General features: G+C 42.2%; 1 protein-coding gene across 1 annotated transcript; it reads right to left on the reverse strand.

The window, feature by feature from the left end:
- Positions 1–5,273: 5,273 nt before the first annotated feature.
- LOC111980730 (uncharacterized) lies at positions 5,274–15,916 on the reverse strand. Its single transcript, XM_070435783.1, has 8 exons — positions 15,612–15,916; positions 15,136–15,266; positions 14,613–14,766; positions 14,073–14,172; positions 13,706–13,881; positions 13,303–13,436; positions 9,166–9,304; positions 5,274–8,569 (listed from the first exon to the last, which is right to left on the reverse strand). Exons 2-8 carry the CDS (start codon positions 15,157–15,159, stop codon positions 8,526–8,528), a joined length of 771 nt encoding a protein of 256 aa, XP_070291884.1. The 5' UTR covers positions 15,160–15,266; positions 15,612–15,916; the 3' UTR covers positions 5,274–8,525.

Genomic DNA, 15,916 nt, shown 5'->3' on the forward strand with positions numbered 1-15,916 from the left:
AGGGTGGGTCGGTTGTACTCATGGATAGGACAGCTTATGTAAATGAGTGTCATAGACAGCTGCTTGACAACACCTTTTACAAGAAACTCAGAAGTGACCCTACTTCCCAATTTCAGAATACTATCTTTACTGTCCTAGATGGGTATTTAACTTCTGGTCAGATAACCAAAAAAGAACATGACTTTTTGGCTATTCAACATCCTAAAATTGCCACTTTCTATACTTTGCCGAAATTACACAAGAATGTTACAAAACCTCCAGGGCGCCCTATTGTAGCGGGCATTGATGCAGTAACGGCCCCTCTATCTACTTTTGTTGACTTTTTTATTAGACCACTCGCAGAACAGCTCCCCTCCTTTGTAAAGGACACCAGCAGTATGATCTCTATCATAGAATCTGTTGATCCTCTCCCTGAGAATACCTTGTTAGTTACTTTTGATGTTGACTCGTTATAGACAAATATTCCACACGAGGGCGGTATTGAAGCTATGGAACATTTTCTTCTGCAACGTGACCCTAATGAACTACCTTCCAGTGCATGCATTATAACATTGGCTGAAATAGTACTCACACACAACTATTTCATGTTTCTAAATGATTTCTTTATTCAGACGAAGGGTACTGCTATGGGATCCCCCATGGCTCCTAACTATGCTAATTTGTATGTGGGTTAGATGGAGAAACAGTCTATTTTCATCCTCTCAAAAATGTTTTCTTGCCTAACATCATTATTTGGAAACGGTATATTGATGATATTTTTGTTCTATGGAGGGGTGATGCAAAACAGCTCCAGGCATTCCATGCTTTTCTTAACTCCTGTTCTGAACATGTGAGATTTATTATGCAATCTGATACACGTCAAATCAGTTTTCTTGATCTTCTGATCTTGTGTGAAAATACTGTTCTATACACTGATCTTTACAGGAAACCTACTGATCGTAACAGTTTGTTGAGGGCTGGCAGTTGTCACCCACTTCCCTTGAAAAATAGTTTGCCCTACAGCCAATTCTGTCGAATCAAAATAATTTGCAAAAAACAATCCGATTTCGACAGAAATATGGCTGAGACGCAAAGAAAGTTCAAGGAGAGGGGGTACAAAAATGATCAGATTAATATTGCCATTGAGAAAATTCAAAACAAAACGAGACATGACCTTTTTCAAGGGCAGTCTCGCAAAAAGACGCATTCTTGCATTCTAACTACCCGCTATTCAAAGCGCTCTGAACAAATTAAGGGAATCGTTCACAAACATTGGCACATTCTAAAATCCGATGATAGTCTCGGTAATGTGTTTTCGGACCTTCCCTTGGTCGTATTTTCGCGGGGCAGAAATCTCAGAGACCAATTGGTACACCCTGATTTACCACCCCAAGATATTCCTGAACAACGTCTATTTGCGCCCCTAATGGATGGAAATTACAAGTGTAATGGCTGTGCTCAATGCAATGGCACTTCTAAATGCAGATCCTTCAAACACCCACAAACAGGGAAGTCGATCCCAATCAAAGGTGTTATTACGTGCTCCACTAAGGCAGTTATTTATCTTTTAACTTGTCCTTGTGGTAAAAATTATGTGGGTAAAACAAAGTGCGAATTAAAAGTACGTATCTCAGAGCATCGTAGCACCATTAGGTGCAAAAACTTGATTTACCCAGGCAGGCCACTCGATTTCGTCTCTGCGTTATATTGGCATCGAACATGTCACCCTCCCTAGGAGAGGGGGTGACCTTGATAATGTATTGTTAAAACGAGAGGCTGCCTGGATCTTTAACTTAAAGACCCTTGCTCCCTTCGGTCTCAACGTAGACTTTGATCTGAAGCCATTCTTGTGATTATTGTGACTTTGCCATTGTAATTGTTTGTAAGCTTGTGTAGTCTAAAATTAATCTATGATCGTATGCTATCCATTTGTTTTTTGTATGCTGCTCTTTGTATGCCATTTTAATATTTGAGAATTAACCAATGATATTAGGCCACTCTTGGCCATGATTACAGACACCTGTGTGTCTTTTGACACTATATAAACGAGTCATCCCGCAGTGTTTGTGATTAAACCCCGATGAAGACAGCTTGGCTGTCGAAACGTCGGTAATTACATTTTTGCATCTGAGCTCCTGGAGTGTGCGGCTCTCCTTTATTTTTAAGTAAACTAAGGCGTATTGAGCAGGGCTAGAGGCTCTACAGTGAAATAAGGCAATAATTACTAACCAAAACAGCAATGGACAAGGCATATTGACGCTAGGGAGAGGCATGTTCAGGCAGCTAGCGGGCCGGGGCTAGCAAGCTAGCAGGAGGGCCTTAGAGGGACGTCGCGACGGACGAAAGTCCCCCTCGTGCTGTTACGTCGGCAGATGGATCAGCAGGGCTCCGCGTGGTAAACCAGGCCAATTAGCAAAATAGATATAGTGGCCAAAGAATTTGTCCGATGTGCTCTAGACAGCTAGCGGGCCATGGCTAGCAGGCTAGCGGATGGGCATTCAGGGGAACTTGCGACGGAGGAGCCAGTTGAAAAACCACCTCGGGCGGATTACATCGGTAGTTTAGTCGTGATGGGTCGGCGGGGGTACAGGCCAATTGGCAAAATAGGTATTGTAGCTCAAGTAGTGGCTGATGGACCTCTTCGGCTAGCCGGGAGATGGGCCTAGCAGGTGGGCCTAGCAATGGCTAACTGACTACTAGCTGGTAGCTTTTGATAGGGGTTCCGGTTCTTAAGTATAAAAATAGCAGATCCGTACCACATTGGGTGAGGCGGGTTGCAGGAGAGTATATTCAGTCCGCAGATGGAAAGTGATATTAAAATATATACGAAATATATACGGGGAAAAAACAAGGAAAAACCCTGTCAAACTGCAGCTACCTTATATTTGTTTATATATATTATACACTGCTCAAAAAAATAAAGGGAACACTTAAACAACACAATGTAACTCCAAGTCAATCACACTTCTGTGAAATCAAACTGTCCACTTAGGAAGCAACACTGATTGACAATAAATTTCACATGCTGTTGTGCAAATGGAATAGACAACAGGTGGAAATTATAGCAATTAGCAAGACACCCCCATAAAGGAGTGGTTCTGCAGGTGGTGACCACAGACCACTTCTCAGTTCCTATGCTTCCTGGCTGATGTTTTGGTCACTTTTGAATGCTGGCGGTGCTTTCACTCTAGTGGTAGCATGAGACGGAGTCTACAACCCACACAAGTGGCTCAGGTAGTGCAGCTCATCAGGATGGCACATCAATGCGAACTGTGGCAAGAAGGTTTGCTGTGTCTGTCAGCGTAGTGTCCAGAGCATGGAGGCACTACCAGGAGACAGGCCAGACATCAGGAGACGTGGAGGAGGCCGTAGGAGGGCAACAACCAGCAGCAGGACCGCTACCTCCGCCTTTGTGCAAGGAAGAGCAGGAGGAGCACTGCCAGAGCCCTGCAAAATGACCTCCAGCAGTCCACAAATGTGCATGTGTCTGCTCAGACAGTCAGAAACAGACTCCATGAGGGTGTTATGAGGGCCCGACGTCCACAGGGGGGGGGGGGGGGGGGGGGTTGTGCTTACAGCCCAACACCGTGCAGGACGTTTGGCATTTGCCAGAGAACACCAAGATTGGCAAATTCACCACTGGTGCCCTGTGCTCTTCACAGATGAAAGCAGGTTCACACTGAGCACGTGACAGAGTCTGGAGACGCCGTGGAGAACGTTCTGCTGCCTGCAACATCCTCCAGCATGACCGGTTTGGCGGTGGGTCAGTATGGTGTGGGGTGGCATTTCTTTGGGGGCCGCACAGCCCTCCATGTGCTCGCCAAAGGTAGCCTGACTGCCATTAGGTACCGAAATGAGATCCTCAGACCCCTTGTGAGACCATATGCTGGTGCGGTTGGCCCTGGGTTCCTCCTAATGCAAGACAATGCTAGACCTTATGTGGCTGGAGTGTGTCAGCAGTTCCTGCAAGAGGAAGGCATTGATGCTATGGACTGGCCCGCCCGTTCCCCAGACCTGAATCCAATTGAGCACATCTGGGACATCATGTCTCGCTCCATCCACCAACGCCACGTTGCACCACAGACTGTCCAGGAGTTGGCGGATGCTTTAGTCCAGGTCTGGAGGAGATCCCTCAGGAGACCATCCGCCACCTCATCAGGAGCATGCCCAGGCGTTGTAGGGAGGTCATACAGGCACGTGGAGGCCACACACACTACTGAGTCTCATTTTGACTTGTTTTAAGGACATTATATCAAAGTTGGATCAGCCTGTAGTGTGGTTTTCCACTTTGAATGAATATTTCATTCATTCAGATCTAGGATGTGTTATTTTAGTGTTCCCTTTATTTTTTTGAGCAGTGTATATGGACTAATCGGGATATATTGTATAAAAACACTTCTTTGTTTTTAGAATATTGGTTCTGAAATAATATCCTATTGGTGAGCCAACTTGTAAATGCAGAGGGTTTTTTACTTAGTTATAAGGAATTCTTATCACTTTACAAGGTCCCTGTAACACCTAAAGATTTTGCAATTGTTTTACATGCCATTCCCTCAGGTGTTGCTTTGTTATTCAGGGGCGTGTCAAGACCTGACCCTCAGAGCCTACCTTCCAATAACCCTGTTGACTCATCAGTAGGAAAGATTTGTTTGTCTTTTGGTCCATTCAACAACAGAGCGATACGAACCTTGTTTCAGCAGGATGTTGTATCTATACCTTATGTAATGCCTTATTGGAATGGTTTGATTGATAATATCTGACATCAGTAGATTTATAATTGAACACATTTATGAAGATTTTACAGTATTGTGGAGAGATGTACTGCTTGGATTCTTAACATACGATAGAAATAAGCTGAAACAATTTTATGTAATTAATTTCATTATTCTTTTGGCCAAATGTCATATTCACAAATGTAAATTTACAAACAAACACCACATATTCTTACCGTACAAAAATAAATTGAACTATATTTTAAGACAATTAAATACTCTACTAACAAAAAAGCTGTTAGAATTATAAGTGTATGTATGTCCCTTAAGGTCCTTGTGTAATGTGATATTGTACCCCCTAGCCCAATTGTCCTTTGTATATTATTTATATATACTTGTGTTTCCACATGTACTTCCTGTATTGATTAGAATTTTTTAAAACTATGAGTATTAAAACACAGCTCTTGTAACAAAAGAAATGCAATACATGAATCAATACTATTGGTTCCCCTTTACATCTGTATGAACGTTTCACGACCCCTGGACCAATAAAATGTGTTCAAAAAAGTTTTTCATTGGCTCCATTGGCTGGTGAAAATGTCCGTCAAACGCATATCTTCACTCTTGATGATATTTTTGTTTGTGGGTTTGTTTTTGTTTGTGGGTTCTAAACGAGACGCAATCAGAAGTAAGTCTCAGATATAATTCTGCTGTTGAAATTGTGTTTTGAGGGCGGGTGCAAATCAAATGGCTAGGTAGCTAACCAGCTATTTTAGGCTAATCCAGAATCTGACAGATAATGTTTAATCTCATGTTTATAGCTCCCCATATTATCTCTGCTTCTTGGCTAACTAGCCACCTTGTCATTGGCATAAAGAGTGAACAGATTCATCAGATGTATGTTGCAATAGTTAAATAGCTTTCACATTAGATTTCTACTAGATAAACTCGCTAAATTAGCTAGCTGCAGTGTCAACCATGTAGTTAGCTAATGTTAGTTAGATCAACCAGTCAGTCCAGTGCAGCATCATCCCACTCCATTGAATCTCTCAGCATCATCCCACTCCCAATGAATCTCTCAGCATCATCCCCCTCCAGGAAAATACCCTCCAAACTGGAAAGGAGAGGTTTGGAAGAGAAGGAGGATGGAGGGTAAATCCTACCTTGGCAGGAAAAAGATGATTGAGTTGACTATGGCAATTAATATCTGTACTGGTTGATTATTTATTACTTATGTGGGTGATTCTCATGAAACCAACTGAAACCATGTCTGTGATGAATTCAGCTATATATGCTTGGTTTTTGGCTCTTTAATTAACTTGTTTTGGGCTCCAATATTATTTTTGTGTTTACTCAATCTCATTACCGTAACACATCCAGGTCAATTTTGCAGGACTTTACATGCATTTAATTTAAGACCTAAAAGACCTAAAAAAATGGTCTCCTGATGGGGTTTAAGCATTGTTAGCACATCCAATTTTGTTGTTATTTTATTAGAAAAGTGTGATTTTTAGAGCAAAAACCTGAAGAAGAAAAAAATTGAACAACCACAACCCCTGCATGACCCTTTCGCGTCCCACCACTGCTAAAAAAAAGTAACCGTGTTTATAATTTTTAAAGGCACATTACAATTAAAAATCCAAAGTTTATCTGATGTTTTTAGAACTCTAAAGTGGGGTTCTGTCAACAGATGTCCCCATCCTAGACCATATCTTTTGTAAATCCGGCTCAGCTATAACAATGCGAACAATTCAAAATGAATGAAAAATAATTTCCAGACTTGTGGTGTTTATCTTTTCCACTGAAGACTAAACTTATTGGTGTTCTATTAGATTGTAGTCTGCCATGGTTAAAGCATATTGATTCTATTGTTGTAAAGATGGGAGAGGTCTGTCTGTGATAAAGAGATGCTCTGTTTTTTTAACATCACATGCAACCAAACAAGTCCTGCAAGCTCTGCTTTTGTCACATCTTGACTATTGCCCAGTTGTACGGTCAGGTGCGACAAAAAAGGGCCTAGAAAATCTGCAGCTGGCCCAGAACAGAGCAGCACGTCTGGCCCTCAAATGTCAGTCAATAACATGCAAGTCAGCATCTCCTGGTTCATAATGAAGGAGAGATTGGCTGCATCCCTGATGGTCTTTGGAAGATGTATTGATGTGCTGAAAGTACCAAATTGCCTGTTTGGCCAGTTAACACATAGCTTAAAACCTATACCTACCCCACAATACATATGACTAGGGGGTCTCGTCACAGTCCCCAAGTCCAGAACAGAGGCTGGGAGACGCACAGCACTGTATAGAGCAATGACTACATGGACTTATCTTCCACCTCAGGTAACTTAGGCAATCAAAATCAGTTTTAAAAACAGATAAGACAACCCCTCAAGGACCAATGCGGACTGAGACACACACACATAAACCCAGACATTCTTATAATTATAAACAAAAATGTTTTCTCCTTTTCACAAGATGAATACAAACCCCATGCCAGCTTTATGCCTCAACACCAACAGGAAAAGATCAACATATCATTTCCAGGTCTTATCTGGTGCTTATCTTTTTCATTCATTTTGGGGGTTTTGCATATAGGTGTATCTACACAATAAATGGCCTGGGATGTGGATTTAAATGGATAGTTAAATAAACCAATATGTAATTGGTGTTACATTTTATTTAACCCTTATTTTACCAGTTCAATTGACTGAGAAGTCATTCTCATTTATAGCAATGACCTGGGGAATAATTACAGGGGAGAGGAGGGGGGATGAATGAGCCAATTGGAAGCTGGGGATGATTAGGTTGCCAGATTGGGTATTTAGTCAGAACACCAGGGTTAACACCCCTTCTCTTACGATAAGTGCCATGGGATCTTTAGTGACCACAGAGAGTCAGGAGACCCGTTTAACATCCCATCTGAAAGACAGCACAAGGCAATGTCCCCAATCACTGCCCCGGGGCATTGGGATATATATATTTTTTTAGACAAGAGGAAAGAGTGCATCCTACTGGCCCTCTGACACCACTTCCAACAGCATCTGGTCTCCAGAGACCGACCAGGACCAACCCTGCTTAGCTTCAGAGGCAAGCCAGCAGTGGGGTACAGGGTAGCATGCTGCTTGCTTCCTTACCCTGTAAGCAGTCTATGAACAAGAGACGACAGCAATCCATGCTTGGGTTTTGTTTACCTGGTCACTGTCTCCATCTTTTTAACATTGATAGCACAAAACCAATTTAACTGAATATCTGTGATATTAGCATATTTCACATTTCATGTCCAAATCATCTTAAACTAACTTTATTGAGCTATACAATCCATTTTTGGCACTGGGATGATTTGGACATGGAATGTGAAAATGCTTATAAATCGGGGATATCCACTTGCAGTGGTTTTGTGCTATAAACCAAAGCATGGATTGGTGTCTTGCCTTGTCCATTGACTGCTTACAGGGTAAGGAATCCAATGTACTTTTGTAATTTGGGTGATCTATCCCTTTAAGTCTACTTTTGAGGTGTGCAAACATGTGCCAAACTTGACATTTTTGAGTGTAATGCTCCTTTAGGGGATGTGCAATAATCTAGAACGATCTGATTCATCTAAACTTCTTGTTATCTTGGCAGATAAACGTCTTGGCAGATAAGAAAAGAAAGAAGGCTGCATCAAAAGCTAGGGTGGAGAAGCACAGAAATCCAGAGCCGGTTGAGCAGTACAGAAGAAAGGAAAGAGAGAGGTATAGAGAGAGGAAAAGTTGCAGTCACGAGTGCTTTCAGAGTTGGAGTGCTGATCTATGATCGATTGCGGAGCTCCCACTCCGGACACTCTTAAGCAGTGCAGTTAGGGTCCTTGGGGGAATCTTGGGGAAAAACGTATTTCTGTGCCTGAAAAAGAACCAAAAAGATAAGCCCAAAATGCACCACCAAAATGAGTGAAATCACATTTCCTATATCTCTTTTCCACTCAATCAATCTAAACACATTTACATTTGAATCATATAGCAGTCACTCTTATCCAGAGTGACTTACAGTTAGTGCATTCATCTTACGATAGCTACAGTAGGTGGGACAACCACATATCTGTCATAGTAAGTACATTGTTTCTCAATAAAGTAGCTATTAGCAGTCGGTGCTAGCAGAGGGAAAAAAGTCAAGTGCGAGTTCACAAAAGGCAAGTGAGTTAGTATTAAAAAAATATATTTTTGGGGGGCGCTGTGGGATTATTTAAGATACTCTTTGAAGAGGTAGCGTTCCAGACATTTGTAGAAGATGGGCAGGGACTCTATTAAAACGACATATACTATTATACAGACTATAGACTACTGGTATATTAAATATGTTTTATTCTATTTGTCTTCTATTTTTTTTTGATAACGGGAACATGGTGGTATGGTAACACAATTGGTAACACAATTACAGGACATCACTGTCTGTGTTCTGAAAGAGGGAGAGAATGTAGAGAAAGAAAGAGGAGAAAGTACCATAGATTTCCTCTTCGCTCCAGTCGCTGCCTCCCTCCCCACACCATCTCGTATAGACTGCTTTAAGCTTGACTCTGTACTGGCATCTCTGGTCATATGAAACCTTCACTGGTACATGTTCCAATTGCATTTCCTTACCCTGGAAGAAACGTACACAGAACCACGAGTGGAACTCAAATAGTGTACTATTTGACTGACACACCCATGCACGCACACACACACAAACACACAGCAGATGTCCAAAGCCCTTTATTCTAACACATTCAGTAGGTCTGTAAAAACAATGTAAATACTGTCCAGTGACTAAAGCTCTATTTTGATTGGTGTAATTCACATACGTGGCCTGTCTCATGTTAACAATAGCAGAACGCCCAACCCCTCATCTGACACATATTCTGTCTGCAGCCAGCTAAACTTATGCCTCTTTATCCGTGTATTTGTTTATGGATCATTAAGTCTTTTTACAAACACAGGTTCTGAAAAGTTCCCTGTTGCAAAATAGATTTTATCTCCGTGAGACTAGCCTGTATAACAATGGCACAACTGAGTGACGTACAGTGCCTTTGGAAACTATTCAGACCCCTTGACTTTTTCCACATTTTGTTACGTTACAGCCTTATTCTAAAATGTATTCAATTGTTTTTTCCCCCCCTCATCAATCTACACACAATACCCCATAATGACAAAGAAAAAATAGGTTTTTAGAAATGTTTGCTAGTTCATATTAAAAAAACTTCAATATTACATTCACATAAGTATTCAGACTACTCAGTACTCGTGTCAAATCAAAATCAAATCAAACTTTGTCACTGAATACAACCGTGAAATGCTTACTTACAAGCCCTTAACCAACAGTTCAGTTCAAGAAAGAGTTGAGAAAATATTTACCAAATAATCTAAAGTAAAAGATAATAAAAAGTAATACAATAAAATAACGAGTCAATGTGCGGTGGTACAGGTTAGTCGAGGTCATTTGTACATGTAGGTATGGGTGAAGTTTATAGATAATAAACAGCGAGCAGCTGCAGTGTAAAAAACAAATGGGGGGTTGTCAATGTAAATAATCCGGTGGCCATTTGATTAATTGTTCAGCAGTCTTATGGCTTGGGGCTAGAAGCTGTTAAGAAGCCTTTTGGTCCTAGACCTGATGCTCCGGTATTGCTTGCCGTGCAGTAGCAGAGAAAACAGTCTATGACTTTGGTGACTGGAATAGACATTTTTTTGGGCTTTCCTATGACACCGCCTGGTATATAGGTCCTGGATGGCAGGAAGCTTGGCCCCAGTGATGTACTGGGCCGCACGCACTACCCTCTTTAGCGCCTTGCGGTCAGATGCCGAGCAGTTACCATACCAGGTGGTGATGCAACCGGTCAGGATGCTCTCGATTGGTGCAGCTGTAGAACTTTTTGACGATCTGGGTACCCATGCCAAATCTTTTCAGTCTCCTGAGGGGAAAAAGGTGTTGTCGTGCCCTCTTCACTTGGTCTTGGTGTGTTTGGACCATGATAGTTTGTTCGTGATGTGGACACCAAGGAACTTGAAACTCTTGACCCACTCCACTACAGCCCCGTCGATGTTAATAGGGGCCTGTTCGGTCTGCCTTTTCCTGTAGTCCACGATCAACTCCTTTGTCTTGCTCACATTAAGGGAGAGGTTGTTGTCCTGGCATCACACTACAAGGTCTCTGACCTCCCTATAGACTGTCTCATCGTTGTTGGTGATCAGGCCTACCACTGTTGTGTCGTCAGCAAACTTAATGATGGTGTTGGAGTCGTGTTTGGCCACACAGTCGTGGGTGAACAGGGAGTACAGGAGGGGACTAAGCACACACCCCTGAGGAGCCCCAGTGTTGAGGATCAGCGTAGCAGACGTGTTGTTGCCTACCCTTACCACCTGGGGGCGTCCCGTCAGGAAGTCCAGGATCCAGTTGCAGAGGGAGGTGTTTAGTCCCAGGGTCCTTAGCTTAGCGATGAGCTTCGTGGGCACTATGGTGTTAAACGCTGAGCTGTAGTCAACGAACAGCACTCACATAAGTGTTCCTTTTGTACAGGTGGGAAAGGGCAGTGTGGAGTGTGATTGAGATTGCGTCATCTGCGGATCTTTTGGGGTGGTATGCGAATTGGAGTGGGTCTAGGGTATCTGGGAGGATGCTGTTGATGTGAACCATGATCAGCCTTTCAAAGCACTTCATGGCTACCGACGTGAGTGCTACGAGGCGGTAATCATTTAGGCAGGTTACCTTCGCTTCCTTGGACACAGGTACTATGGTGGTCTGCTTGAAACATGTAGGTATTACAGACTCGATCAGGGAACAGCTGGTGCTCTCATGCATGCTTCAGTGTTACTTGCCTCGAAGCAAGCAGAAAAGGCATTTAGCTTGTCTGGTATGTTCGTGTCACTGGGCAGCTCACAACTGGGTTTCCCTTTGTAGTCCGTAATAGTTTTCAAGCCTGCCATATCCGATGAGCGTCAGAGCCAGTGTAGTAGGATTCAATCTTAATCCTGTATTGACGCTTTGCTTGTTTGATGGTTCGTGTGAAGGAATAGCGGGATTTCTGATAAACGTCCGGAATAGTGACTTGCTCCTTGAAAGTGTTAGCTCTAGGCTTTAGCTTGATGCGCATGTTGCCTGTAATCCATGGCTTCTGGTTGGGATATGTACGTACGGTCACTGTGGGGACGATGTCGTCAATTCACTTATTGATGAAGCCAATGACTGAGGTGGTATACTCCTCAATGCCATTTGATGAATCCGTAACATCCGGTCTGTGCTAGCAAAACAGTCCTGTAGCGAAGCTTCCCCGTCAGCCGACCACTTCCGTATTGAGCGAGTCACTGGTACTTCCTGCTTTAGTCTTTTTGGGTATGACGCTAGAAGCTTAGCACACCTGTATTTGATGAGTTTCTCATATTCTTCTCTGCAGATCCTCTCAAGCTCTGTCAGGTTGGATGGGGAGCATTGCTGCACAGCTATTTTCAGGTCTATCCAGAAATGTTAGATCGTGTTCAAGTCCGGGCTCTGGCTGGACCACTCAAGGACATTCAGAGACTTGTCTCGATTCCACTCCTGCGTTGTGTTGGCTGTGTGCTTAGGGTTGTTGTCCTGTTGGAAGGTGAACCTTCGCCCCAGTCTGAGGTCCTGGGCGCTCTGGAGCAGGTTTTCATCAAGGTTCTCTCAGTACTTGCTCCTTTCATCTTTGCCTCGATCCTAACTAGTCTCCCAGTCCCTGCCGCAGAAAAACATCCCCACAGCATGATGCTGCCACCACCATGCTTCACCGTAGGGATGGTGCCAGGTTTCCTCCAGATGTGACGCTTGGCATTCAGACCAAAGAGTTCAATCTTGGTTTCATCAGACCATAGAATCTTGTTTCTCATGATCTGAGAGTCTTTGGGTGCCTTTTGGTAAACTCCAAGCAGGCTGTCATGTGCCTTTTACTGAGGAGTGGCTTCCGTCTGGCCACTCTACCATAAAGGCCTGATTGGTGGAGTGCTGCAAAGATGGTTCTCCCATCTCCAGAGAGGAACTCTTGAGCTCTGTCAGAGTGACCATCAGGTTCTTGATCACCTCCCTGACCAAGGCCCTTCTCCCCCGATTGCTCAGTTTGGCTGGGTGGCCAGCTCTAGGAAGAGTCTTGGTGGTTCCAAATCTTCCATTTAAGAATGAGGGACGCCACTGTGTTCTTGCAGACCTTCAATGCTGCAGACATGTTTTGGTACTCTTCCCCAGAGCTGTGCCTCGACACAATCCTGTCTCGGAGCTCTACGCACAAATTCCTTCGACCTTATGGCTTTGTTTTTGCTCTTAACTGTGGGACCTTATATAGACAGGTGTGTGCGTTTCCAAATCATGTCCAATTAATTGAATTTACGACAGTTGGAGTCCAATCAGGATATAGAAACATCTCAAGGATGATCAATGGAAACAGGATGCACCTTATCTCAATTTTGAGTCTCATTGCAAAGGGGCTGAATACTTATGTAAATAAGGTATCTGTTTTTATTTTTTGTAAATTTGCAAAAAATGTCTAAAGCTTTTTTCTCTTTGTCATTATGGGTTATTGTGTGTAGATTGTTTTCATGGATAAATAAAGGGTGACATGAATAAATAAAAATATCCACACATCCAGGGCTTACCAGAGACTCTTGACACTTGTTGTATTTTAAGATGTAATTCCAGCAGTGGCCAGCGCCTATGTCCGGAGGGTCCCAGCTCAGGATGAGATTCCTACCTTCCTCTGTGATCTTCACCTTAGGGGCCGGGGGCTTGACTGAAGAGAATCAGACATATAGTATAACATTAGATAAATGAGACTATTAGTAATAAACAGTATTGCATACTTGAGAGAATAGTCGTATCATATAATTACTCACTGGTTGGTCTACTTTCATAAAGATATAGCTTTTTTATATTAAAGACATTTTTACTGACTTCACTTCCTGAGGTAAATGTGTTTGAATGTTTTTCAGATCATACCATGAGGATATCGTAAACATTTGTTTTTAACTGTTAAAAAATGTGGTATGGAGTTATTCTTACCATGATTTCTAGGAAGCACCAGGAAGTTATTCCGTACAGATAAGCCATCGAGAGTCCCATTGACCTTGAAGTAGACGTCATATTGAAGGAAGGATCCTCTCAGGTGACATCCTGTCCTCTGACCATCTCTGTACTGGTATTCACTGCATGCTGCTATGTGGGAGGGACCAAGGTACCTGAAACATAAGGGATGAGAGGGATGACAATCTGTCACTGCTCAGCTAAACCGACACAGCTCAACTGGCACAGCTCAACTGACACAGATATTCACAGTGTTCCAGGAGTTATTTTACCAGTTCAGTTGTTATCCGTTGAATTGGGTAGGGATGGATTAGGGGATTTTGACAGGAAGTAGAATAGTTCTCACCCATAGTAGAGCTGGAGGTCTGAGGCCTGATTGGCTGGGAGCCAGCTGCAGTTCATGGCCTTAGAGGAGTAGAGGGAACACCGGAAATTCTTCACCAACTCTGTTATGAGAGAGAGAGAGAGAGAAAGAGAGAGAGAGCGAGAGAGAGAGCGAGAGAGAGAGAGAGAGTAGAGAGTGATCCCGGAGACTCTTCCAAATGAGGTTATGAAACTGATATAAGGTTTTCCATCCAGCATAGCCTTAAGCCGTGTGGCTGTTTGCTCAACCCTTTGTTCAATATGTTATTGGGCGTACAGTACCTACCGTAAACTATAATTAAATGCAAGGGAATTTCAAACATGTAAAACAATATTGAATCGCAGCACATTGTTCATGTTACAGTAGACACATTGGATATAGTTCAGAGGGGTTCACTGTCCCAATTCAGAAAGGAAAAACTCCTTCCACTTAAGCCAACTTTTCACTTGGTCATGTAATGATTTCAGAGGGAGACTAAGTGAAAATTCAAAGTTAGGATTTGCCCCAGTGATTGTTACCTACCTGTGGGTTTAGTGATGGATTTGCTGACAGGTTTGCTTATGGTTCTGCCTGTACAGTGTTTGGGGTTTGTTTGCACTGTGTAATTCACTGCATCTTCCGTAGAGAGTCTATACTCTTTATACAACTTGAAAGTTGTCCCTACTTTGGGTCTCCTCTGCAAAGAAAAATGTTATCTGTAATTTCAAATTCAGTGTTATATCTTAAATTAATATGGTGTATATTAAAATGGCCTACAGGTTAACATCACTTCATATCAGATGTTTCTCATACTTTAAGATGTTATAATTTATAAAGTAGCTATAAGAAAAGTTTTGAAAATGGTGAATTAATATTTTACTTGGCTTTTGATATAAATTGAATTGTGATTCATATTTTGCATGGATTGTTTAATATTATATGCATGAATATGTGTTCCCATTCAGTCTATGCGTACAAGCCAGTCAGTATTAAAATAAATTCCAAATTAATATTTGTATTAAAAGAAATGTCCCTTTCTTGGGCCTGAGTGGAACAGTCGACTCACCTCTCCGATCGTTGTAGTGATCATGTAGTTCACCTTGCATGATGCATCTAAATTCTTTGGTGCGTTCCACGACAGCTTTATACGGAATTCAGACTCCCACGTCAATGACAGGTTGAGCGGCTCCAGGAGAGCTGAAGAGGTGACAAGAGACGAGCAGTGTAAACATATACTTGTATGGTAATGTGATGACCAACTGCTATATATGCTAATATATATATATATATATATATATATATATATATATATATAATCTTTGCTATCCTGATCCACAAATCTGTTTGTGGTAGGTCCTAGTTACAATTTCTGAGCAATATCAAGAAAAGAGGCTAATAATCGTAGTCCGTGTAAAATTAACATGTTACAATGGATGCAGATGTACTTTCATTTAAAAGGCTTCTCCTGAAAATGATTAAACAACTTGTGCCACATACAGTATGACTTAAAGGTAATGTAAAGTTCACACAATATGCCATTACCTTTCTCAGCTGCAATCTCTGTTGCGACGAAATTAATAAAGTATTGTAGAACCAAGATACATTTCAAATGTTTTCAAAATCATGTTGTTCCTGTACGGGATTCCAAAGGTAAGGATCTCAGAATTGTCAAGCAGTGGGCTCCCAAACTGAGAGAACAATGCAACTGCCTCTAATCTGATTGGTCAAAGGATAGTGATTGATGTCTCGATCACAGGGGTTATAAAACGATCCGAAGCCTGCTGGTAATCTTGTCTACCTGAAAAGTGATGAATATACATACTGCTGAGAGATAGGGCAGGGCAGTG

The sequence above is a fragment of the Salvelinus sp. IW2-2015 genome, linkage group LG3, assembly GCF_002910315.2.
Source record: "Salvelinus sp. IW2-2015 linkage group LG3, ASM291031v2, whole genome shotgun sequence".
Classification (NCBI taxonomy): Eukaryota; Metazoa; Chordata; class Actinopteri; order Salmoniformes; family Salmonidae; genus Salvelinus; species Salvelinus sp. IW2-2015.

Bases quoted from the DNA above. Each gene is read 5' to 3' on its own strand.
- LOC111980730 (XM_070435783.1), bottom strand. From the start codon at position 15,159: ATGATCACTACAACGATCGGAGAG. The intron at 14,767-15,135 runs GTGAGTCGACTG...TTTTCTTTGCAG, and splicing joins TCACTACAACGATCGGAGAG to AGGAGACCCAAAGTAGGGAC. The intron at 13,437-13,705 runs GTAAGAATAACT...GATTCTCTTCAG, and splicing joins GGTGCTTCCTAGAAATCATG to TCAAGCCCCCGGCCCCTAAG.